The sequence below is a fragment of the Macrosteles quadrilineatus genome, unplaced genomic scaffold, assembly GCF_028750875.1.
Source record: "Macrosteles quadrilineatus isolate MER2022 unplaced genomic scaffold, UCM_ALF_1.0 Scaffold_1__1_contigs__length_201487025, whole genome shotgun sequence".
Lineage (NCBI taxonomy): Eukaryota > Metazoa > Arthropoda > Insecta > Hemiptera > Cicadellidae > Macrosteles > Macrosteles quadrilineatus.
The window spans coordinates 56,181,651-56,207,824 of NW_026542594.1; the positions used below are offsets into that span (position 1 = coordinate 56,181,651).

General features: G+C 33.8%; 1 protein-coding gene across 2 annotated transcripts; it reads right to left on the reverse strand.

Moving 5' to 3' along the window:
- Positions 1 to 458: 458 nt before the first annotated feature.
- On the reverse strand, positions 459 to 25,965 carry LOC128983365 (acylphosphatase-1-like). Of its 2 annotated transcripts, XM_054402623.1 has the most exons (5): positions 25,742 to 25,958; positions 19,165 to 19,181; positions 16,754 to 16,863; positions 10,578 to 10,684; positions 459 to 684 (listed from the first exon to the last, which is right to left on the reverse strand). In XM_054402623.1, exons 1-5 carry the CDS (start codon positions 25,794 to 25,796, stop codon positions 677 to 679), a joined length of 297 nt encoding a protein of 98 aa, XP_054258598.1. In that variant the 5' UTR covers positions 25,797 to 25,958; the 3' UTR covers positions 459 to 676. The 2 variants fall into 2 exon arrangements, with proteins under 2 accessions (XP_054258598.1, XP_054258599.1); XM_054402624.1 differs by lacking the exon at positions 19,165 to 19,181 and having other exon boundaries at positions 25,742 to 25,965.
- Positions 25,966 to 26,174: the final 209 nt, after the last annotated feature.

A 26,174-nucleotide genomic window follows, 5' to 3' on the forward strand; every position in this document is an offset into this window, starting at 1 on the left:
CACTAATTAGTTATTCATTTTTATGCTCAACAATATTAATCCGATTGTTCTTCCTTTCTGTCCTATATTTGTAATGAGCTAGTTTAGATGATTTGTTGATAAACATATGTTACTATTGTTTACCTTTTTATTGTCATCCTGCAAATAATGTCATGGCCAGTGGCATAAGTATATTGAGTGGTGCCCCCCTCCCCCTGCAGTACATTAGGAGTGTGTGGAAAACAAAAGCAGGAGTGTAGTATAAGAGCTACGCTTACTACGCTCAATCAAATTAATCAAACTCTAATAAGTTAACCGTTGTGTGAGCAATTAATTGTCCTATCAATAAACACAATTTTTAAACCTGCCAACAAAGCCAGTTTATGTTGGTTTTAACATGTAATGGTTTACAATAATAGGCCTACATACGATACATTAAAAAAAATCAAATTCATCAGGTTGTACGGTTAGAGAATGCACACAATTGAAAACAGGTTTTATTTGTATCATAATTTAATGATAGTAAACAATATTTCATTTGCAGTTACCAAAATAGCTTATCAAGTATTCCAGATAAAGTATAAAAAATGTCACAATAAGTGAAAAACCTTTCCTCTTCAAACTTCATGAAGCTGTAAGGTGCAATCAATCCTCAAAGTTCAAACATTTCCGTAGCATTCTTGAATGCTATGGGGTTTCAATGACCTGAAAATGTGAATAACATATTGTTACAAAAGAGTAAGGCCAGGCATATGCTAAGATGAATGCGGCACAACACAGCACAAGGCAGACAACTGAGCAGTCATGTTTTCTCAAGGCGCCGTAAGCTGAGACACACATGAGTATGTGTCTGGGACACATGTGGGCCAGCATGTCAAATTTACGACGCATACGATACAACTTGGGTATAGGCACGAACTTTAGAACAAAAAAGATAGGGATCTTAAACAAATTGCGTCACTGGCTTGATTGTAACCAGATAATCGTAAAACATGGTACTATTCATATTTTAGCTGCAAAATATCTTCTTTTTAAAAATAAACTTTTTACTTTCTCCCCTATACCATAGTATATGGAGAAAGTACTTGTTGAAGTTTAAGTATCTTATAGCCCTTTAAATTATGAACAAAATTCCATTTCTTCAACTTCCATTTCTGTAAAAATTGAAGTTCAAAAGTTATTGCAACTTACGTTATTTTCCCATAAAATAACAGAAAATCAGATTTTCGGGAAAAAAACCTTTCATTAAAATTAGTATGTTATGGTGCTTATAATTTTCAACAAAATAGTGCAACCCCCATTGCTGTACAAATTACTGTTCAAAAGTTATTGCAACCTATGTGATTTTTCCTATAATATATCATAGTTATACCCACCTTATAAAGGTTGTTGACAAGCTAATGAGAGAAAGTGAGTGTCAGATTGCTGATACCATTTATTTTGCTTTCAGCCAGTAATTTGTTGAATGTTTTTATCCAACAACACAATGGCAAAAAATGTACGTCTTATTGACGAATTGCACGTGCTTTTTGATGTTAACCATGAAGGTTTAGTGTAAAAAATGTATGAACATATGCTCTATGGGCCAACATAGCCAAGGATTTTAAATTACCATCAGGTAACGATAATTTTCCTTGATTAATGGTTCAATTGCATTCATCACTCATTAGTTTTAGAGAATTCCCCCCAGCAAAGAAGCTGCTGACATATATAATCAATATACCCACAGATTACAGTTAAAAATTTAATTATTTATTATATCATATTAATTGAATTTAATATTTAAACTATAAGAATACAATTATTTGGTTTGCAATAATTACAATATTTAAGTTAATGTTGATGAACAGGTTGTTATATAGACCTGTGTGGAAGATGTTCAAAAGCCTACTTAAACTCAAAAATTTCCCGCATTTTACACAATCATTTTGCCATGCAAAGCAACCCTTTCAAAAGAATTGAAAAACTCATTGAAGTTGTCCCGTGTTAGTTTTGAGTGGGTGCTCGAATTCTTTAGGGAGGTAGAGAGATTAGGATGATATTTCTTCTAGATTAAAGAGAGCATTAGATGGAATTTTGTCAATCTCAATGTCATATTCAACGCCAGTTCGAACGGTTTCGCAAGTAGTTATGTAGCACAAGTGTAGAACACTCGGCCTGGGGTGATTATGAGAAACTTACCCTCCCCAACAAACAATTGGGAACATGGGTAGCTCTGAGTCTTGTGCCCCCGAAATATTCCCCATAGGTCAATTTAAAAGGTTTTGTGGGTAAGAGGGAAGTAGGGAAGGGGAGATAGGGGGTGTGTGACACAGCAAGCTGGGCAAAAACTATGAATAGGCAAAACGTGTACTAGGTAGACCCAAAAATATTTTTACGCTATTCTGGAAAAATTACATTTATCTTGGTTTAAACTTGCGGAGCGACGCTGCGGCCAGGGATAGAGCGTGAAAACAAGCTTCAAAAATGCACCCCAGTCCATTCTTCTGCGAGCCCGCAGCAGGCGATTTTGAAGACGCGCCGATTCTGCGTGTGTGGCATACCTCATTACATTTAATGGTGCTCATATTTCTCGCCTTTTTTCACGCTGCATTCTTGCATGAAAAAACGCCCATGTGGCCATAGCCTTAGACTCTCTTGTTAAAAGGAATTTGCCATGTGTTTTAGATTCTTCACATAATCACTCTGCCACATATCTACTTTTGGAAACGCAATATAAAAGAACCAATTAATTCCCTCAATTTCCATGTCAGACTCAGAGGAATAAAGCATGGAACTTCGCCATGGAAATTCACCACTTTAGTCCATCTTTACAACTAACTGTGTTTCTGTGTGGTACAGATTATCCAACACACGCAACACAACTCATCTGCAAGCTGACAACAACAAAATGAGAGTCTGATTGAGTTATTACGCGAATCATCTTGGGCAGTTGCAAAATGGCATAATAGGACTATCGGAACACAAATAAAAAAAAGTTCCCATTGTTGACTCCACATAACATTTTGCAATTGTTCTTTAAACCTCTTTTCAGAGCTAAAATAAGTCAAAGATTTATATGGTAAACTTGATAATTTAGGGATGAAATAAAAATAAAATACCCCCGCCACATAAAACCTGCAGACAAATCAAGTTTTAATTTGTCTGCTTGGATTTTTACTAAAATGTTTACATAATCAAGACATATGTATTCCCCATCTATATATGAAGCCAAAAGTACCCATGAGCTTTTGAGAAAACTACAAGTCACACCCCCATAAACCATATACTTAAAATGTTCGTCATGATGAGAAACCTTGCGCAAAACTATCCCTTAAGTCATAAATTGCCCTTTAAGGTCGTAATTCCTTTCTAAAGGGAACTTTTCACATACCTAATGTTAAAAATACCTCAGCTGTACTCATTTGTTTGTTATTCTTTCAATTTATTACCTTATTAAAATCGGGTGTGATTATTTGTTTCTTTTACTGTATTTTGTTTATTTCAGGTTAACTTAACCAATCAATAGTTTTATTAATACTTATGATGTCAAACGGGATGAAGCCCGTGGGTAACAGCTAGTTTAAATAACATTGGATTTAAGGAGTACAGTAGAGTCCCGCAAACTTGGCACTCGATAACCCGGCAGTCTGGATAACTCAGCCATCACCTGTCTCAGAAAATTAGTGATTTTTTGAGTCCGAGTTCAACACGTACTCAAGCCAGCTCAAGTAAAATCATTCACAACTCGTACCAAGGATTTATTGTACAATATCTGATGACTTAATCCTGACTTGTAATATGAATATAAATAACAAAGGCAGCTAAAAGGCTTAAAAATTGTATTGTTCTTATTTTTAACCCTAGTTCCCGATAACCCGGCATTTCAGAAACTTGGCAGCCTTCGAGTCCACATTACGCCGAGTTTGCGGGACTCTACTGTACCTAGGTTTACTTATACGGGGAAAGTAAAAGTGTTTTTGACCAAATAATAATAGTATTGGACAAAATAAATAAATTTGCCAAATTTGATCAACATACATCCATAAACAAGCAAGCTACAACAGTTTATTCATTCTCCATAAAGAATAACATGGGAATTTTAAATGTATATTTTTTAAATTTTCTCCGTAATGTTTCATTTTACAAACGCTTAAATATGCAAAATTAATCGGTTTTTAATCTCTACAAGATGGCCGTGATGAAAATCAAGCATGGGTAAATAAAAATACCCCCGCCGCAGCAAACCTGCAGACTAAGCGAATTTCCATTTGACTGATTGGATTTACACTGAAATGTCTACTTAAAAATATAACACTTATTCCCGATTTAAATAGAATTAGTTTTAACAAGTACTTAGGTTTGCTGCATCAGGGAGGGTAAAACTGTTTTTTTTTTGTAAAATGTTAATAGTTAGTAATAAATAAAAACATTTTCCAAATTTGATCAAAATATGTTCATAAACAAGCAAACTACAACAGTTTACTTATTCTCCACAAGAATAACATGGGAATTTTAAATTTACAATTTTTTGGAATTTTCTCTGTAACCATTAGGCGCATAATAGCGCTTCAATATACTAAATTATTTGTTTTTTTAAGCACTAAAAAATTGCTAAATTTTATGTTTTTTGGGTTAAAAATGGGAAAAACCTATTTTTACCCCATAAAACCCCCCGTAAACCCCCGTTCCCATGGTCCGATCATGCTGGATCGCGAACTCGTTCGAATAAACGTAGGTTTACACGTTTGTACCAAATTTCATCAAAATCGGATCATTTTTGCTCGAGTTATCAGCTAAGAGACATATATATATATATATATATATAAATATATATACAGGGTGATTGATATAAGTGTGCCAGCCGTTTTATTCGAAAACCATAAGAGTTATAAAAAAACGTTAAATGGTAAGTGCCTTGGATTTTTTTATTTAAAAAATTTTAGTCAAGTCGAAAAAAATGTTTTAGCCGCCATTTTTCTAATATGGCCGCCAACTGTGATTTTTCTTATGGAACACCCCGTATTTTATGATGTATTCCGGTAGAAAAAGTAATTTTAAGACGTGAAATTTTAAATAGTTTTCGAATTAAACAACTGGCATGCTTGCTTAGGCCTTTATCAAAACTCTTTCTCATGCCGAAATTTCAAAACTTTAACCAATATTATCTGTGAAACGGTTAGGTTTATGAAAAAAGTCACAAGAATAAAATCGTCTTAAAATTACATTTTCTACCTGGATACATATAAAATACAGAATGTTCCATAAGAAAAATCACAGTTGGCGAAATAAAAAATCCAAGGCGCTTTCTATTTAACTTTTTTTATATCTCTTATGGTTTTCAAAGAAAACGGCTGGCACACTTATATCAATCACCCTGTATATATGAATTTGAACGGATGGTGTTTTTGGCCTCTAGGGACCACAAAACGAAAAAAAAAATCGGTCCCGCGTCCAGGTCTTACCATGAGTACTACGGTAATTAAATAGCTTATTCCCTATATGGGAAATTCGCTAAAACTAAACTTTTAAAAATTTCAAAACCCTATAATACCCTGTTTCCATTATGATCTTACTAGTTAGCTAACTCATTGAACCCCCCCCCCCAACATTTGCCCCCCATTGAACCCCCCCCTACACCTTTAAGGCAAATTTCATCAAAATCGGACAAAAATTACTCAAGCTCACATTTACAGACACATATATTAATCTGTTTTATGCTACATACATATACAGTAGGCCTAAACCTTCGATAGTTCGACACGGGCTGAGCTATTTTGCCAAGTGATATTTAATGGTTACTATTGTAATAAGATGACTTGAACATTAATTTGTCATTTATTGTTGACTTGAGACTTAACTAATAAACAGTGAAATTAATTGTTAAGCTTTTTAGTATTTAATAAATTAGGGTGATTTCTATATAAGACTTTTGTTTTTACTTTCCTGTATATTAAACTCCATTTACTCCCTATAGTTCCATATTTTGATAGTTCATGCGCAATCGTCAACACATCCCGTGGTCACAGCGCCAGTGCGAACATCTCCTGCGATCACTACACAATTGCCACATAATTGTTGTACATAATTGTTTTGTTGTCTCACAGTGTGTTCGTCAACACAGCCCGCGATCATAGCACCAGCACAAACACCTCCCACAATCACGACACAATTGTCAACATATCTTACGCTCGCGGGCAATCGTCAACTCATCCTGCGGTCACAGTACCAGCGCAAACGTAGTCTTTATTACTTTCCATGTTATCCGACCTTTTCGCTTATCCTATCGAGACTCTAATATAGCCACTTCCCTACAAGGAAATTTGGAAAACTGAACATTTAAAAATACCCCTGCCGCAGCAAACCTGCAGACTAAGCGAATTTCCATTTGCCTAAATGGATTTACACTAAAATATCTCCTTAATATCTCATTTTCCCTATTTAAATAGCATTATTTAACGAGTACTAAGGTTTGCTGCAACAGAGAGGGTAAAAAAGTTATCTTTTGTGAAATGTTAATATGTAGGCTAGTTTAGTATGAAATAAATTTATTTTTCAAAATTGATTAAAATATGTTCATAAACAAGTAAACTACAATAGTTTACATATTCTCCATAAGAATAACATGGGAATTTTAAAATAGGTTTTTCCCATTTTTAACCCAAAAAACATAAAATTTACCATTTTTTGGAATTTTCTTCATAACCATAAGGCGCCTAGTAATGCTTCAATATACTAAATCATTTTTTTCTAGCTCTACAAAATGGTTTGGAAATAAATTGTTTTGATGCTTTAATGTTTTGGGATAAAAAATGGGAAAAACCAACTTTTACCCTATAAACCCCCGTTCCCATAGTCCGATCATGCTAGATCGCGAACTTGTTTGAATAAATGTAGGTTTACATGTTTATACCAAATTTTATCAATATCGGATAATTTTTGCTTGAGTTTTATTGCCAACGGACACATTATAATATGAATTTGAACAGATAATGTTTTTGGCCTCTAGGAGACTCAAAACGAAAGAGTAAAATCGGTTCCGGGTCGATAGGGTTGCCATATCCCCGGATTTCCCTGGAGATTACCGGATTTTGACGTTTATTTAGCTCCGGAGGATTTCTGCAAAAAGTGAGAAATCTCCTCTTTTTTACTACACATTTATAAAAATACATTATAAAACGGCACTTTTGGAATAAAACTAATTTTTGTGTTCTCAAATATCATTATGCTTGACTGAAAAATTAAACTCTCGTACTCTTTACTAACTTTTTTTGTTCCTTTGTTTCACTTTGTCCAGCAACGTCCATAGTTTATCATCTGTTTCATTGCTCCCGGTCCTTAAATTTGCGTCTGCTGGCCAGTCCCAAGGTATCAGTATTCACTACCAAAGCCAGAACCGAGTCTTGCAGACAGAGAGCGTTTTGTTTACGCATTTTTACTTAGTGAGATGTGACAAGCAAGGTGCAAGATTTCTTAACCTAGTACTCTACCAATTTGAGAGGGTACCAAATTTGAATATTGACAATGTAGCACGAATATTAAACAGAAATGGTATGGATTAATAAACATGAGCAAATTACATCACTGGTCCAAATTTCTATACTAATAGCCGTAACAGCGTGTTTGGACGTTTTTTGACAGTTCCATTTTTAAATATTAATAAAAACGTGTTTACTTTCGGACCAGAGGCATAATTTTGTTTACGTTTATGACCCAAAACCTTTTCTGTTATAATATCTGTGCAATGTAGGTATACAATACTGTTAACCCGTTAATTGTATCCACTATATTGGGGGCCATCAGCTAAAATCTCTTCTTTTTTTACAAATTACTATATGACAACCCTACGGGTCGAGGTTTTACGATAAGACCTACAGTAATATCTTATTCCCTATATGGGAAATTCGCTAATATTCCCTATATGGGAAATTTGCTAAAAAACTGCAACCAATATTATTTTTACGAGGAAAAATTAACTGTTGTAGATGGATTGTTTTTTTATATATATTTTGATTAAATATGTCAAGTTTATTTCAAAATTGCAAAAATCTATTAACATGTCACTAAAAAATATGTTTAACATCATGTCATTTGAAAAAGGGAAAATTCTATTCCCATATCGGACTTAGAGGAGTTGCTACTATCGTCGATCTTGGCGACCGCACAGTGCATGTGCTGCAAATGCTGAGCCCCAACATTCCGCTAGTCAAACAATCTTGTGCTTAAACTAGCCATATTACACCGTGAAACTTGGCTTGCGTGCATTGTGTCACGTGCGTCTCAGCATACGCCCGGCCTAACACACATATAAAATTTATTAGATAAGATGATATTGCTACAAATAATTACTCTCTGCTGCAAAATGGTAAAAGAGTTATGATGACAATTTTTCACTGTTGAAGGCTGAAGGTATGGTGGATAGAAAGGTACATTTTACTTTTCGTATCTGAAGTAAATAGTTACTCAAACTGAGACACAAACGATGGTCAAAATAAATGGGACAGCTACTAAAAATAAAAGAAAACATTTTTGGAACAGAAACTCCATTTAAATAAATAAATAAATACAACTTATATCTAGTTGTATCTTATAGTTGTATCTATATATATAACGATGGTACATTAGTATTTTATTTTTGAGTTTATTTTTATCAGAAAATATATGTTCATTCTCAATGTGGTTAAGGTATATATCAGCCAAAATTCCAGATAATGGAGACCCCATGGCTAGTCCATCACATTGTTTGTAAAAGTTCTTGTTGAAAGTGAAATAGTTTTGATTAAGTATTTCCTTAAGTAGAACTATTATTTCATTTACTGCCTCTGGTAATAAATCGGAATCGGATAATAACTTGTTTTCAATGATGGTTAATGTTTTGTTGACAGGGACGTTGGTGTATAAATTTACAATGTCGAAAGATGCCAACGTTGAATGCATTTTTATGTTTGTATTTTTTGTCTTGTTGATAAAGTCGTAAGAATTAATTAAACTGTAGTTATTTAAAAACTTAAAGTACGTTTTCAAAATCTGTTCTAGCTTTTTAGCAACTTTGAAGGCTGGTGCTGTTGTGTAATTGACTAAAGGTCTGATTGGTACACCGTCCTTATGGATAAGCTCATTCACAAACATAAATCAAAAGCCAGTAAATCTGAGTTCACAAGAAAGGACAATGAGAAGTATGTTTGCGTTGAATACAGTAACATTCTGCATAACGGCCTATCCAAACAATTGAAAAAACATGGTATAAATCTATCCTTCAGAACAACTAATCGTTCCGTAAATATTTTAAACAATTCAACCAGATGTGGTGATAAATATGACAAATGTGGTGTATATAAATTAACTTGTGCCAGTTGTCCTAGCACGTATACTGGGCAGACAGGTAGAGATTTCAATACTAGATACAAGGAGCATAGACCAGATCCTCGTAATACAAAACAAAAATCATCGTTTGCTCAGCATTTGGTCGATAAAAACCATGATATGAACGATATTAGTAAAGGCCTTGAAATCCTACATATTTGCCAAAAGGGAAGCAGACTTAACACTCTCGAAGAATTCGAAATTTATAAGGCACAGGTTAATGAGAACAACAATTTTGAGAGCGTAATTCTGAATGAAAAACTTAAATTCAAATCCCATCACATTTTCAATAGCATATTAAAACAAAGGCAGAGTTCGACGCCCATTGGTCAGCAGTCCACATCAGCTGATAAGACAACACCGAACCGACACAACTAGTCCAGTCTGCATCCTGACCTTGACAACGGTGTGCGTGCGTCCTGCCCGTGTATTTAATAGGCCTATTTAAAGTTTTATTCGTTTTTCGTAATGTTTTCGTCCCGTCCGTGTGTATGTGTTTGTGTATGTACTTTTAGTAGAAAACAATGACAAGGATTTCACCATCCAACTGCAACGTTTTGACAATGGCCGATACAAGCCGAAACATGTAAACGACCTTCAATTAAAATGAGCTGTTTGTCGGATTTATAAGGTATGTAACCTATTTATTATATTTTTTATCTTCTATTAAAACGAATTTTAAGCCTGATATCAATTTTGTTAACTACACTAAAATCGATTGTCAAAATTATGGATGAATATGATACTAGTAGTTTCTTTTATTTGAAAACATGATACATTAAACTGATTCATTGAATTATATTTTAAAACCCTCTTTAACCCCAAGATGGAGCAGAATTGTCAACATTTACAAATACATGATGTGTTTTATGGTTTTGAATGTGTGCAGGAAGTTGATTATGAGAACATTGCTGTCAACACTTTTATCTGATAGTTTCATAGGAAGGTCATAAAGCAATTTATAAAATATTGAAAGTGTAAGTGACTGGTTTTCTAGTCGGTAGAGTGGTGAAAACAAACAGAGCCAGAAACTAAAATATTTATTGAAAGTGCTTCAGTGGTCATATTATAAGAAAGATTATGACAGCGCCAAGGTAAATATATACTACTAGATTAACATACAGACTGTACGCTACTATCATCAATTCTCAAGAAGCAGCTAATGTCAGTTAATTAATTTACATGTTGTTGATGATAAGGAAGAATCTTCAATGCAGTGTAAACTATTATGATAAAATATGGGTGGTACTACTTACGGATACTGAAGTCTTTAAAACCAGAAACATCTACATTCTTTTCATTCTTGAAAACGGCTTTCTCAATTTTACTTTGTGGGCTTCCAGTCAGTTGAAGCCATTTTTTCCTAAACAAGAATTTTTCTAAATAATAGTGTAACAGATTAACAATACGTGAATATTAGATGACTCGACAAACTTATTTGAGTTATAAGTTATATACTTTAGCATAAAAATAGTTTAGTAGTTCAACAATAGACAATAGACAATAGCCAATCAACTTTACTCATTGTTGTGACTTGCCCCTGAACTTGTAAGACAAATATAAAATAATAATGGTTTAGTTACCTTTACTTTTGTCCCAGTTCAATAAAAAGTTGTAATATCTACAACCATGGTTTCGACGCTAGTTGCATCATGGTCAAAACTAGCAACTTGCGTCGAAACCATGGTTGTAGATATTACAACTTTTTATTGAACTAGGACGAAAGTAAAGGTAACTAAACCAATATTATTTTATACAATCATCTTTCTTGACATGTTCATTGAGAGAACAGTACATGCGTCAGAATAATAACTAAAATTTGTGGATTTAATATGTTGTTAATTGGTTCTTGAAACGGTGAGTTTGTTTATTTCTTTTCCTACAGTTACCTAACAATGTACATGTTCTATCACTGATTTGAGAAAGCAAAGTGGCCAATTCGCTCATCAGTGAGACAATGTTAACATTGTCTCACTCACTCTAATTACTTTGTCTCACTCCAGATTTGCAACATGAAGACAAGAAAGTGGCCAATTCGCTTATCAGTGAGACAATGTTAACAGAGAAATCCTTACTCGCGAACCGTAGGCGAGCCATATAATCTCACTTTGCTCACTAGTTGCACAAATAACTAAAGTTGAATAAATAAATAAACATGTCCCGACATGAAAAAATAACATGTCCAACATTAGAACAATCTTGTTTCCTAATTGCAAGGCAGTTCTAAGTATTTATTCAATCAACATCTTAACAATGAATAGGGATCTATATTTATTTAAATCAGCAGTTTATCTTGACAAATTGATTTACAGAGGGATATCTACAAAGTGTGTTTTTGATACAAACTTTCAAAAAAAATCCCAAAACAAAAACGCTTTACAGTAATACTAATTAGAGCTGTAAGACTGTGTGCATAAATGTATAATATGTATTGAGGTGGTGACCTCGGGATTTCAATTCACGGGGTATGCCCTACCCTCTTGCCCAGTAAAATTAAATAGCCTAAAATGAGTTTTGTAGTTACATATTAGCTTTAAAATGTTGTATTGCATTATAAACTAAATTTTGACATTGTAAAAACCAAAACATTACAATTAATTATTACACTATATTATCCCTTTCAGATCCGGGAATCTTAGTCATCTCGACCGCTTTAAGTCCTGAGCAAATTTTGAATAAATGTTGGGTTTTAACCTAGATTTCAAATACTAAAATTATTGATTAGGTTTGTTTTAAAGACAAAACCTTCATAATACCATATTAACCATTTCAGTTTCAGCAATAATTAGCATTATATACGTTTAAAAACCTAACCTTAACAGTAGCCTCTTTCTCCTATCTTACCGTGACATTGCAACAAAACAATCAGTATAAGACATGAAGGCAGACTGCAAAACAAAAATTCCTAGCTGATCTCCATAACCTAAACAATCGATGTGTACAGGTCTGAGCAACAGAAAGATCCAGAAACTTAAAAAAAACAAATAAAAATTAAAACCTACACAATCGTGTTGGTTAGGTTGTTGTTGTGGTTTGATTGACTTAAAAATTTACCTACACAAATGAGTGTGCTGGGTCTGAAAGGATTAGGCAGGGGGTCCACCCTGATATTTTGGGAAGGGGGGAGGTCCAACCTCCCAATCCCCCTTCTGGGACTCGCACTGATGTATTGATGAAATTTATATTGATTGCCAACATTTTTTGGGAGTTTCAGGCTTTATACAGTGTTTAACGAGTACTGCCATTGCCTGGTATACTTCATAATGGCCTAACATGGTACTACATTAGCAGAGTGGTTATAGTGCTCGCCTTGAAATCTGAATTTTGCTGGGTCCTTCCTATCCCGGTTGGGATCGATTCTGGACCCTGATGCTTTGTTTTCGCCCGGGCTGTCAATTATGTAATCTATTCTTAATCTATCTTAACAATTTGTTAAGAGAACTAGTCCTGTGGTTCATATTCACCTTATGGTTGCTAGGTTCTTGAAATTGTGGGTACTCATATGCCAGTTCAAGAACCTATGGCAGTATCCGTATGACAGTTTAAACACCTGACAACCCTAAGGTAAACTCACATTAATAAGACTGGGCTACACATATTAAAAAGCTTTTAAATTATTATGCTATCTAATATGTTGGTGAAATTAAAGTTAATGAAAGAATAAATTGTTGTAAACTCTTTTTATTGTCTTACAAACACAACACTACACTGAATTATATTTAGTAAACAAGTGCATATGTAAATTATAAAAACATATGATGGTCCGTCACTAATCCAGACTAGATGAGTTGGGTTGCAATATTCAACATCCCCCCTCACCCAACTTAGCTAGGTAAAAGTCCTAGGCACTTTTGAAATTTGTGATGTTTTGGTTCGCTTAGTCCTTTAGTAAAAATATCAGCAACCATGTATTCTGTGGGTTTGTAGTTCAATTTTATTTCTCCATTTTGTACTTTTTCCCGTATAAAATGTTCTCTGATACTGATATGTTTAGATTTACTTCCTATGATGGAGTTTTTAGCCATTGTAGGCCTAATAGCTGATTGGTTATCACAAAATATTTCAATGACTTCTTGAGGTCTTCCCATATCATTAATTAATTGTTTTAGATGAATGGCTTCTTTTGCTGCTTCAGTCAATGACATGTATTCCGCTTCACTCGTAGACAGAGCTACAGTCCTTTGCTTTTTTGATTCCCAGGAGATTGCAGCACCGCCAAATTTAAAACAGTAGCCGGTGTATGATCTCCTGTCTTCACTGCATGCCCAATCTGCATCTGCTGCTCCAATTAATGGCTTTCCTGTTTTGAAAAATTCAAGACACAAGTTCTTTGAGCCTTGCAAATATCTGAGAACCCTCTTTGCAGCAATCCAGTGTTCTTTTCCAAAACAAGAGTTATATTGGCTCAGGTAACTCATAGCATGTGTTATGTCAGGTCTTGTGGCTATTGACAAATACATCAATGAACCGATTAAATTTTGGTATGGGTAGTTACAATCTTTTTCATGTCCTTTAACCAATTTTAGACCTGGTGTTAGTGGAGTTACAGCTGGTTTGCAGTCAGTCATATTGAATTTTTTTAGGACTTCATTTATGTATTTCGTTTGTGACATTGATATCCTTCCATTCTTTCTTGTGAACTCTACCCCCAGACAATAGCTTAGTTCACCTAAATCTCTCATTTCAAAAGTTTTCATGAGCTGGGTTTTGATGTAATTGCGGTATTTTTGGTTCTTCGTAGCAATTAAAATGTCATCTACATATACAGAGATTATTGATTTGCATCCACCTACTGTTGAAATGTATATACAAGGATCAGCTTGAGATGGTGTGAATTTCAGTTCCTTTAGTTTTTCATCAAGCTTCATATACCACTGACTTCCTGATTGTTTTAAACCATAAACTGCCTTTTTTAGTAGACAAACCTTTTTGTTTTGAGAATTTTTTAAGTCAGTAATCATTTTCTTTGTTTTGTTGAATAGTTTTTTATCTTCATTTTCACTCTCATCCACCATTATTTCTTGGAGGTATCTCTCAAAGTTGTTAGGAAGTTCCATGTAAACTTTTTCTTTTATTTCTCCATTTAGAAAAGCAGTTGAAACGTCCATTTGATCAATACTTAGATCATCTTCAACAGCAAGTCCAAGCATAAGTCTTATTGAACTTAGCTTTGCTACCGGAGCAAAAGTTTCATCGTAGTCAATGCCTGGTTTTTGTGCAAATCCTTTTGCTACCAATCGTGCTTTTCTTCTTTCTAGCTCTCCATTTGGTTTTAGTTTCTTCTTTAATACCATTTTACAACCAATTACATTAATTTCTTTGTTTCTATCCTCAAGCTCCCAAGTTTCATTTTTTAAATGAGCTTTTATTTCCTCTTTTATTGCTTCATTCCATTCCTCTGAAGATTCTAAAGTTGAATCTTCATTGCAGGTAGCTGACATTTGAAAATCTTTTGTCCAAAGAGGAGGTTTTCTTTGCCTTTTCTGATGTTCATTTGAGCTTAGTGAGTCATCAGGTTGATTTTCAATATCTGAGCTTGGTGAATCATCAGGTTGATTTTCAATATTATCTTCGAAAAAAATATCATTTTCCATTTCACTGTCATTTTCTTCTTCAAATATAGTGTCAAAATCAGACTGGTCATCATTATTTTTGCTCTGTTTGATCGGAATAATGCAAAAATCTTGATCATTTTTATCACTTTCTTTTATTTTATTTTGCTCAAGAAGATTGTAATCATTTACATTTTCATTTCTTTCATAATACATTTTTGAAAGAACTTTTACATCTCTTGCAATTTTAACCTGCTTTTGTTGTGGCATCCAAATTCTGTATGCTTTTGAATTGCTTGCATACCCCACAAATATTCCTTGCTCCGCTTTTGGATAAAATTTTCCTTTTCTTGAAGCTTTGTTTAATACAAATACTTTTCATCCAAATACTTTCAAGTGTCTTGCTGAAGGCTTTCTTCCAGTCCATTTTTCATATGGCGTTAAGTGTTCAGTAGCTTTTGAAGGGCATCGATTTCTTATATAGTTAGATGTGTTAATAGCTTCAGCCCACATACATCCTGGTAGATTTGATTCTATCAGTAAACATCTTGCCATATCCAATAATGTTCTATTTTTTCTTTCAGCCAAACCATTTTGTTGCGGTGTGTATGGAACTGTTAGTCTTCGCCTTATACCACTTTCTTTCAAGAACTTGTCAAATTCACCATTACAATATTCTTTGCCGTTATCTGTTTGCAGAAACTTGATTTTATTTCCTGTTTGATTTTCCACCTCATATTTATATTCTTTGAAACGTTCAAAAATTTCGTCTTTACTTTTCAAAAAATATACATAGCAGTATCTTGAATGTTCATCAATGTTCCAAAATACTTATTTCCTCCAGGTGTAGTTACTTTCATAGGACCTACAATGTTAGAATGTATGACTTCTAACAAGCCTACATTATTTGCAATCTTTCTTGATTGAAACGGTGTTTGTGTCAATTTTCCTTTAATACACGTTTCACATTCTCCAATTTTGTCTTTCATGTTGAAGGTTAATCCATTCAAAGATTCATTTTTTAAAGCTGTTTTTAAGTCAACCTCATTTAGATGACCTAACTTCTTATGCCAATCTATGATCTCAGGTTCTTTTGTATAGTTTGATTTTTCATTTACCATTATAGATTTTGTACTTTTGACATAATAAAGACCACCCTGACGTTCTGCTGCCACAATTAAATTTCCTCTTTGGTTTTGGACGACAGCTTTCTCTTTTTCAAAAATCACTTTAAATCCTTTATCTGTTATTTTACTGACACTCATTAGATAAGTTGCCAAGTCTGGTACAAATAGAGTGTTATTCAAATGTATGATTTCAGAATTTTTTAATTCCAGCGAAACCGTTCCTGTTCCAGAAACGTCAGATGTCTTTGTTGAATATTGCAACCCAACTCATCTAGTCTGGATTAGTGATGGACCATCATATGTTTTACATTGTACATATGAAGTTGTTTACAAAATATAATTCAGTGTTGTGTTGTGTTTGTAAGACAATAAAAAGAGTTTACAACAATTTATTCTTTCATTAACTTTAATTTCACCAACAAAAATTGTTATAAACTCTTTTTATTGTCTTACAAACACAACACTACACTGAATTATATTTAGTAAACAAGTGCATATGTAAATTATAAAAACATATGATGGTCCATCACTAATCCAGACTAGATGAGTTGGGTTGCAGTATTCAACATAATAAAGGTCAAAGTTAGATATTAACAAAACCAGAATTTGAATTGTTCCCTTAGTACATTGTTTAAAAAACACCAAAACTTAGAACAACGCAAGTAATATTAAAGACTTTTTTAAGTATAGGCAATTAAAGGTAGTTTTAGACAAACTGTTGCTCATGGATAAAAACTTAACTGCAACACTTACATCTCTTCAATCTGTTTCTGGTCTCCCTCCATAACCCCCGTGACTGTGCCTTCATCTGTGTTCATACACCATCCTCGCAGTCCTAGCTTCTTGGCCTGACCTTGGGTATACTGTACAATCCCACATTGATATCAGAGTTATGTACTCCATTAACAATTTGAAAGTTGCAGAAGATATACTACACAATTTATCAGCATCAGAGCTGAATATCTTGTTTCAGTTTTTGAATCAGTGCCTTGGGACAATTTAAAATGTTTCTTGTAAATACAAAAAATATAACTTAGTATGAAAATAGTTCCGTTGTGAGCAAATATAACGTTTTCAACATCACTTAACTTGTTGTCCTTAGTCTACATATGGAACAATTTGAACTTTGTTAGGATTCTACCTAAAACCAAAAGCAAAAGGACTGTGGTCAAAGACCCAAGTCTTATTATTAAAACTACAGTAATAGCCGATTCTATTTAAAGAAATTTGCTAAATTAATCCCTTTTTACTAATCAATAACTATCCAACTTTGTGGTAGGCTAGACGAATGTTAAAACTAATGGATTTTACCATACAGGTTATTTAAGTTGTTCATAAGACCCAATGTACACAACAGGGCCGGATCTACAAAATATGGGCCCCCCTGCAAAAATCCTCCAAGGGCCCCTAGAGCTGGCATCAATAGCAGGGAGGCCTTATTTGCGAGAGGGGGGGGGGGAATGTTTAAAATATAGCTAGCTGAAACTGAATTTTAACGCTATTTTAAAGATAAAATATTGATCCTGTTTGTAAAAAAACGTTTTCGTTAAAAAGCGTAATTTTGTAAATTTTTGAACTAAAAAAACAGCAAACTTCAAATAAAGCTTTTTTATTCTTATGTCAATAGGATTTCTTATTCTTTCAAATAGGTTTACAAATTATAAAATACATATTGTACAAAAAAAGTGAAAGGTTTTACATAAAGAATTTCAAGCATAAATAATAATGTAAAATAATAAACAAACGACTCAATTTAAACTTAGTTTCTTTAATCTTTTTACACTATATTTTCAAGATAGATAGGCCTACATACAAATCATGGTTCCAGAGGGTGGGGCAGACGGGCCAAAGCCCCGGGGGCCCTGGGCTCTGAAGGGGGTCCGGCCTGGTCAAATGTGAAATCTTTTCTGTACATGTAATCTGCTAAAATCTTTGATTTTAGCATGGTTTTTCAGTTCACATATTAATTTTTTAGGGGAATAAAGTTGCAACTATGAGCAAGAGAATTAATCAAACTATCATGCGTTTTAGATATATTGTTAAATGTTTAACAAAACGGCACGGAGGCAGCTAGACACTAAATCGTGAAAATAGGGGACCCGAGATCGCTCAGCCCAGATGCCCGTGATGGCTCTCGCCGGCCCTAAGGTCGTTAGATAACGCTACAGAGGTTATTATAAGTCCCGCCTGTACTACTACAGACTTATTGCTCAGCTCAACTGATAGTTGACTAAGTTGACACTACGTCCACGTCGATCGGACTGTAGTGGATCTGTGAAGCGTGCACTGCAACTGATGAGCTGACTGGACTGAGCTGAGCATACAGACTGGACTGACTGAAAGTGACAGTAAACCACAGATTAAACTGTCTACGGCGAGGTCCCGAGTTGTTGACGAGTAAAATCAGTAGGTCTAAATTTACTCAATAATTGTAACTTTAGCTTTGATATTGACAATATTTGTCTGTCAAAACTAAACTTACCGTCCTATTCAATTATGTTTATATGCATTAAAATAATTTTAAATTATAGAGCTCTTTGGGCCCCCTAAGGGCTTGGGCCCCCCTGCATTGCGGGGTTTCGCGGTTCCTAGATCCGGCCCTGGTACACAACAATAACAGGTACTAGAATAGGATTGTAATTCATATTGGACCTACTTAACTCCGCCTATATTAATTTCAATTCCATTTTTAGTTAGAAATGAGTCATAGAGAATAAAATATATGTTTAACTTAAATGAATATTTGGTACATAATATAATATATATTTCACTACGGCAGCCTTATTTTTTTCACCATGGGTAGTGTGCCCTTTATGGCATTCAGATTCAAGACCGAACATTTATTTGGCAAACTACTAACCAGATTAAAATTTACTTGAACAAAAAAACAATTTGAAAGTATCTTGAGTCTATAGAACATTAAAACTAGTCAAACTAAATTTTTAAATGGTTTTATGTAAAACTACTACAGGCTATATTTTATAACTTAACCTAATGTATGTACCTACAAATAATATAGTATAGCAGTAGGCCTAATAGTAAACTAGAAATTCAGATTTGTTGTTCAGATTTGTTGCTGATCATAAAAAATTAATATTTTTTGATACTAGAGGTACAAGATAAACTAGGCTAAATTACATACTATGCAACACACAGCTTCTTACCTTTCTAAAGAAAACCCCTGGAAAAATAAAAATGCATTAGAGTGTTAGTTTTTATGTGGGGTACCTACAAAATAACTTAAATTAGATGACCTTTGCTGTTGATGCCTGTGTTCTTGATAGGTAAGATATTTGTATGGTGACACGGCAACAACAACACACGTGATCTAATAAAATTCTTGTTCTTGAAACTGGGGTGAAAAAATATAAAAATGAATTAGTCCTGATTAAGAAGGGGTAGATTGTTTAGTGGAAAAAACAATTGTTTCATTGTCAATATTAAACAAAGATTAACATTTTCATTAAGATGAAAAAAAGATAAAATTTTCATTAGTGATTGGTATCTTGACCAAAAAATTTAACGATAGAAATTCACCCGAGGTGTGTAAGGGACTTAGTATAGGCTAAATAAGTTTACGTAAGTAAAAGGTAAATAAAAGTTAAGGTACCGTATTATAGGTTTTTTCTATTTTAAGAATTTTACCCCAACTAGGATAAGTTAGCTGTTCTTAAAAAAAAAACCTTGGCTGGTTCCATGTTCCATGTCTTTCACTGTTAAACATGTTAAATAAAATTAATTTATTGTTATCACTAACATTTTTAAACTTGTTACCATTTTCTTTGTCCTGAGTGCTCATTCCTATATAACTGTTTTGAAGTATACAGAAATAAACTTGATATTAATATTGCATAAGTACAACCGTTGACTTTGTCTATTTCATTATTGTAAAATGTTTACAGACAGTAAAGATGAATTCTGATTCTATATCGATAAATATCCGATTCAATATAATGGTCCTATGTTTTTTTTGTTTTTTTGACATCGAAATTGAGCTATGGTTTTTTATGATTTTAAACAATAATATATTAATATATTACCAATATACAATTAAATATTTTATGGGATTATTTAAAACCATATCGATAATGACGATAAAAATAAAATCAATAACAAAATATTAAAGAAGCTTTTTATGTATATTTTATCCTTAATTAATTATATCCTAAGTAATTACGATTAAAAATGGAGAAAACAATAAATTTTATAATCCTATAATATGCAGTTATCATATTTATAGTATTAAATTCTGTGTTGATTTTCTAAAATAACATTGTTTGAAAAGCAAAATCATAGGCTTTAGTTCGTTTATCATAGTTTGTAGTTTTATTAGTTGTCGTTGTTTTTTTTTTCATTCAATATTTATTATTTTTGGTAGTATATTATTCTTCGTGTTGATTAACTATCAATAAAATCGTAAACAAATCATAACTCAACTCAATGTTTACACGGTGAAAAAAAAATTGGACCAATATATTGAATCGAATAATTATCAATATAGAATCAGAATCAATCTTTATTGTCTGTAAACATTTTACAAAAATGTAACTTAATAGAAAAAGCCAATGGTTGTACTAATAACTTACAATTATAAGTTACTAGCAGAGTACCCGTCCTTCGTACGGGGTTGGCATATAAGTATCAAATGCTTATAGCAGTTATGAGTGAGGACATGGTTTAAGAAATTTAGGTTCTTTTTGAAGTTTGTTCGCTACGCTCACTCACCTTTAGGTTGGAGCTCGTTCGCTGCGCTCACTTTCCTTCAGGTTAGCTCGTTCGCTACGCTCACTTGCCTTCAGGTTAGCTCGTTCACTACGCTCACTCGCCTCCAGGTTGAAGTTCGTTCGCTACGCTCACTCACCTTTTGCTGTTGTCATAAATGTAAAAGAAATAATAGTGCTAGTGCTGCACCCTGTTGGTAATCCTTGTAACTTTAATGCTATTGAACATCACAGAACAGAACCAACTTGTTTAATTGAAACAGCTGTTAAGATTCAATAATTTCATTTCTCATAAGGTTAACATGGGAAACTCCAGAGCCACTGGGGCGGAGCCCGAAAGGATTTTTGGGATAAAAATATGCCTATATGTTAATCGGGAATGTGAGCTATCATCATGCCAAATTTCAGCCCGATCCGACCAGTAGTTTTCGCGTTTACTTTTCCCATACACACACACAGACACCACCTCTTTTTTATAATAGTATAGATAAACTTCAAAATAGTTGAATAGGAATGAGCATTCAGGAAAGAGAAAATGGTAGAGCCTAACAAGTGTAAAAAAAATTGAGTGATAACAATAAATTAATATTTAGGCCCCTATTACTGTAATAAGTTTAACAGTGAAAAACAGAATCAACATGGAACCAGCCAAGGTTTTTTTAAAGAACAGATAACTTAGCCTAGTCGGGGTGAAATTCTTAAAGTAAAAACATCAATAACATTTAAAAACGACTAGTCAATAATACAATTTTTCCAAGATAATAATCTTGTGCAGATATAACTTAAGTTATAACGTTATTCATCCGATAATATATCACAAGTTGCCAGGTTCTCTAGGGGACTGTACCCAATAATAGGCATAGCGAATTTTTAGTTACAGTTGGATTTTTTTAGTTAGAAGCGGTTAAGGTGTGGTGGAATATCTTTGAAGATGAACCTTTTTGGCTGTAGTGTGATCATGTGTTCATACATGTCAACTTTTGAGGTTAGCCTAAACAAAACAAACAAAGTGCATGTTGTCAAAAATTAATTATGGGCCGTGCCGTGTTATATTATTTATGAAAAATGCTAATTTAAGATAAAATGAATTAATTTAGTACCTATATTTCATTGTCTAATTTATTAGTAAACATTCAGTATTTAGGCTACTACATTTTACAAACCAACCAAACTCGAATCTTGATTCCCTTGGCCTATCGTTTAACGTTATACGGTTAGGTACCTGGTGAACTTATTTTAAGTTATTGCATTAGTGAATTATTAGCAATACAATTCTCAATTAGCAGTTAATTATAATTTAAATTAGTCAAAACGTTAGTCTATAAAGGTTTATCTCGTCATCTCGAAAACTTCAACTGGCCCCTAACCTGAAACCCTTAAAAAGGTGGATCTTTATTTTATATGTTAAGAGATTTCCGAATTAAACGTAAATTATCATTATGTCCCGACAGTTTATCATGTGAATCCCAGTCACAGCAACCACATTATTCTATTAACTTAATACAGTAATCAACAATAATTTTGGAAGAAAATTCTATATTTTAATATTTGATCATGTTTCATTTTTTTCAAAGCAACCCTCACTTATAAAATTTAGAGACAATAATAACACGAGCTCGTTGGGGTTCACAAGCTCGGGACTTTATAGTCCGTGACCAGACGTTGGTCCCGGACTATATAAGCGACGACCAAAAAATGGGTTCACGAGTCAGAGCCTAATGATGTGAAAGCCGTGCTTATTGTTGGTCGAGACCAAATCCGAAGCGGAGCCTAATGACAAGGATTCGCAGGGAATTTTTGTTTGAGAGGTTGGTAATAACAGTCTGGAAACACATGTGAAGCCACTGGTGCTGACATACGCACTTCCATACAATAGGATGATCGTGAAAAAAGGCTGAACCAAAACGTCCAAAACGATTATTTTTCGCGTATTTTATTGCCTCAATGCTTGCCTATAATAATCTATCAAAGTTTATTGATTTATAAACACAACAAGCCACGTTTGTATGAAATCAGATAATGGAAGTCCTTAGTGAAATATATTTTTCTGTGTGCATTATTGTAATTCAATTATGATGCATGACATAACTGGATGAATGCCTATTTTGCATAAATGCCCGATAATTTAGGTTGGTGATTTTTGAATAGGCTAATTTTAACTTAGGCCTAACTTATTTAAATGGTACAATTCTTGAAACTAAAATGTATTTAGAGGTACTGACTATTTAGATACCTATAAAAATCGTATGCGTGTGCTGTTCTTTAATCGTGGTTGTAACCTAAGAATATTCTTTCCATTATTCTTACATTCTTTATTAATCTAGCTGTAAAATGTTTAAATAATATTCTGAAGTTCGCCCGTAATATTATTTACAGCTATGGTTTTTTATTTACATTTTGTGTGTTGCGATTTGAAAAGTCAACTTCATTGGTATTACAATGCGTTCATATTTAGGAAAACATAGTTTTTTTATTCTTTTGGAATAGTTTCGAACTGAAAATTTTATTTATTCTGCTTTCATTACTAAAAAAATTGCTACCATCCAAGCTTTACTTAAGGCCTGTTTTCCCAGAAGCGTCTCGTGCGTCTATCGCTGCCCACTGCTTTGCATTGTTTTAGGTTAGTCTATTTTGTCAGAAGCGTCTGACGCAGACCACTGCTCCTGGAGCAGACGGAGACGCAGTCGCTAGCGATTATTACTGGAATAAGCACGTGTTTAGTTGTTGACTTAACTTTTGTTTCTTTAAATAAGTTGTGTTTTCAAGTTTGCTAAACTTAGCACAAAGTTGAATTGTGTAACATCAAGCCGGAAAAACTCGTGAAACTTGGTCTCATCAGAGTTGAGGTGATTTTCAATTAACAATTTTAAATATTCCTCTTCAGGTCTATTTAAAAACATAGTAGGCAAAAGCATGAGACATGCATGGTTTGCAAAACATTTCTAATATATCTTCCGTCAAATTCCTCAGCTAACAAATACTTAACTATTTGCTTTTTACAGCTCATTTTCAGAAACACTTGTCTCATCACCAAAGTAAACCACTCACTGATCAAATAATCGCAAGGAACAGACGCTTCTGGCAAAACGGGCCTTAACATCCAATAAATACCATTTTCTCAATTAAAAGTGCCATCAGCCAAAAATCTTAGAGCAACTAACATTTTTTTATATTTAGAATAGCCTACTGTAATGAAGTCTGTTGTCGGGAAATCTGTGCCTTGGAGTGAATGCCTCAAATGACTAATTGACGGAATCGTTGGAACATCTAAATCTATCTTTAAATTCATCAAGTCATAAAAGGGTTTTAGTCATGATAACGAGCTGGTCGTATGCGAGGTAGTGGAGTGGTGGTACGTAGTAGTCAAAATAATACAGTAAAGACATTTCATAGTCATATTGGATACACACAGCGACCAGTGAGTACAAACGATATAAACAACTCTTGTTGTAATTATTTACATCGTACAACACAAAACGGTGATATCACTGCGAACCGATGTCTCAACGACTGATGGTTTGCTTGATGTTTCCCATGGCACTAACACTATTTCTGATAATTATGTTAGATAACGGTGGTTTACCTGTGTCGGAAAGCTCAATTTATATTTTACGCATAATTTTATCATTAAAATTGTAATAAAATGGGATTTATCAGTAAAAATATGTTTGTCATGATACTACTTTGTTACGTGCATAATTTATTTGTTGTTTTAAGTTGTTGACGATTTTTTCATGTTTTATAAGCCTTTTTACCGTTTTTACATATTTTTTTAATATAGCGTTGTGGTAATGAAATTGTTCTGAATTTAATGAGAATCCATATTTAAACATTAGTTTTTAAAAAATAATAAAAATAAAGCAGTTTAATTAGATAAAACCGGCATGATGTCACCTTAAACCTGTCTCCTACCAGGTCTGAGTTGGAGACCAAACACCATTGTTCTTTGGGCTCGGACTATATATTTTGAGCCTGGACTCGTGAACCCACCGGGACTAATGATCGAAAGCCGGGACTATCTGTGTAATTGGACTCGTGAACCCATTTTTTAAAACCAGGATTTATCCCTGCACTAATTGTGTGGAGCCTATCAGTTTGGTCCGCAGCTTAAAAGTATAGTCTCGAGCTCGTGAACCCGATTTTTTAAGCCACCGCACAAATACCGGTTATTTCCGGATTTTGGGCTCGGACTACGATAAACCCGAGCTTGTGAACCACCTCTAAGTTAATTTAATAGGCTAACAACTGTTGTCGGGAAATCCGTGCCTTGGAGTGAATGCCTCAAATGACTAATTGACGGAATCGTTGGAACATCTAAATCCATCTTTAAATTCATAATAGATAACTATTTCACAGGAAATTTTCACTAACTTAATGCCAAAGTGATTTTATAAATGGATTAAGTATTATCATTGACTATATATAGTCAATGGTATTATTTAACTATTGTTGCCAATTTCAAGAATATGCTAAGGCCTAGTTTGTTTGTTTTGATTTAACCTCAAATTTTGACATGTATGGACCATTGAAGACATTAGGCCTACATGATCGCATTACAGTCAAAAAGGTTCATATTCAAAGATATTCTAAAACACAGAGGATACACGTCCGGTAACCAGACGTGGATTAGGCGTCTGGTAGAGACGTCACCGGGTTGTGAGGTCCCGGAACGCCATTACCACAAAGATACAATGTTCGGCCAGCGTTGTTCGTGGTGTAGTTCCCAAACTGTGCAATATTAACCGACTTATTAGGCCTAACACCTAAAACAGCAAAAAGTTAGTGAGCTAGAGTTAAGTTAAGGCTGTCCAATGTTTTTAAGCACATTGCAAAACAGGATTTACAGAACTATAAATAAGCACTTATTGATCCATAAGAATTTTATTGATAGTTAATTACAAACAGATAAATGTTTACATAAGTTTAGAGTGATTACTTAATTACTTAACCTAATAGGCCTAATTAATTGTATGAGGCTTTTATAACCTAAAAATCAGAAGCTAACTTACTATAATCTCACCTTGAACTCTACCATAAACTTCAAAGTCAACACTAATAATTTTTTTAGTGGCCATTTATTTAATGAAATTTAACTGATCTGTTAAATTATGCTAAATCACAACAACATATAAGTTACCATTACCAATCAGAAATAAAACCGTAAAACCGTCACCGTCGGCGTCGTGGATGTAATTGTGAAGTTAGCGGTTTTTTTCATCGGCGGACCGGCGCTCTTTCGTTTCGATGTTTCGTTTCGTTTCGAGTTTTGTTTTGAATTGATTGTAAATTACATGTACAATAATACGGTTGGTTGTAATAGATACGGGTTGGTCATCGATCTCTATTATTTATCGATGGGGTTGGTACGCCTGCGGACGCCATCATAAACGTGTTTTTGCAGGGGCAGGGTTGCTTTGAGTTGAGTTGAGGGTTGTCGGATAAGCAATTCAATG

Bases quoted from the DNA above. Each gene is read 5' to 3' on its own strand.
- LOC128983365 (XM_054402623.1), bottom strand. From the start codon at position 25,796: ATGGCCACTAAAAAAATTATTAGTGTTGACTTTGAAGTTTATGGTAGA. The intron at 10,685-16,753 runs GTAAGTGTTGCA...ATTCTTGTTTAG, and splicing joins CAGAAACAGATTGAAGAGAT to GAAAAAATGGCTTCAACTGA.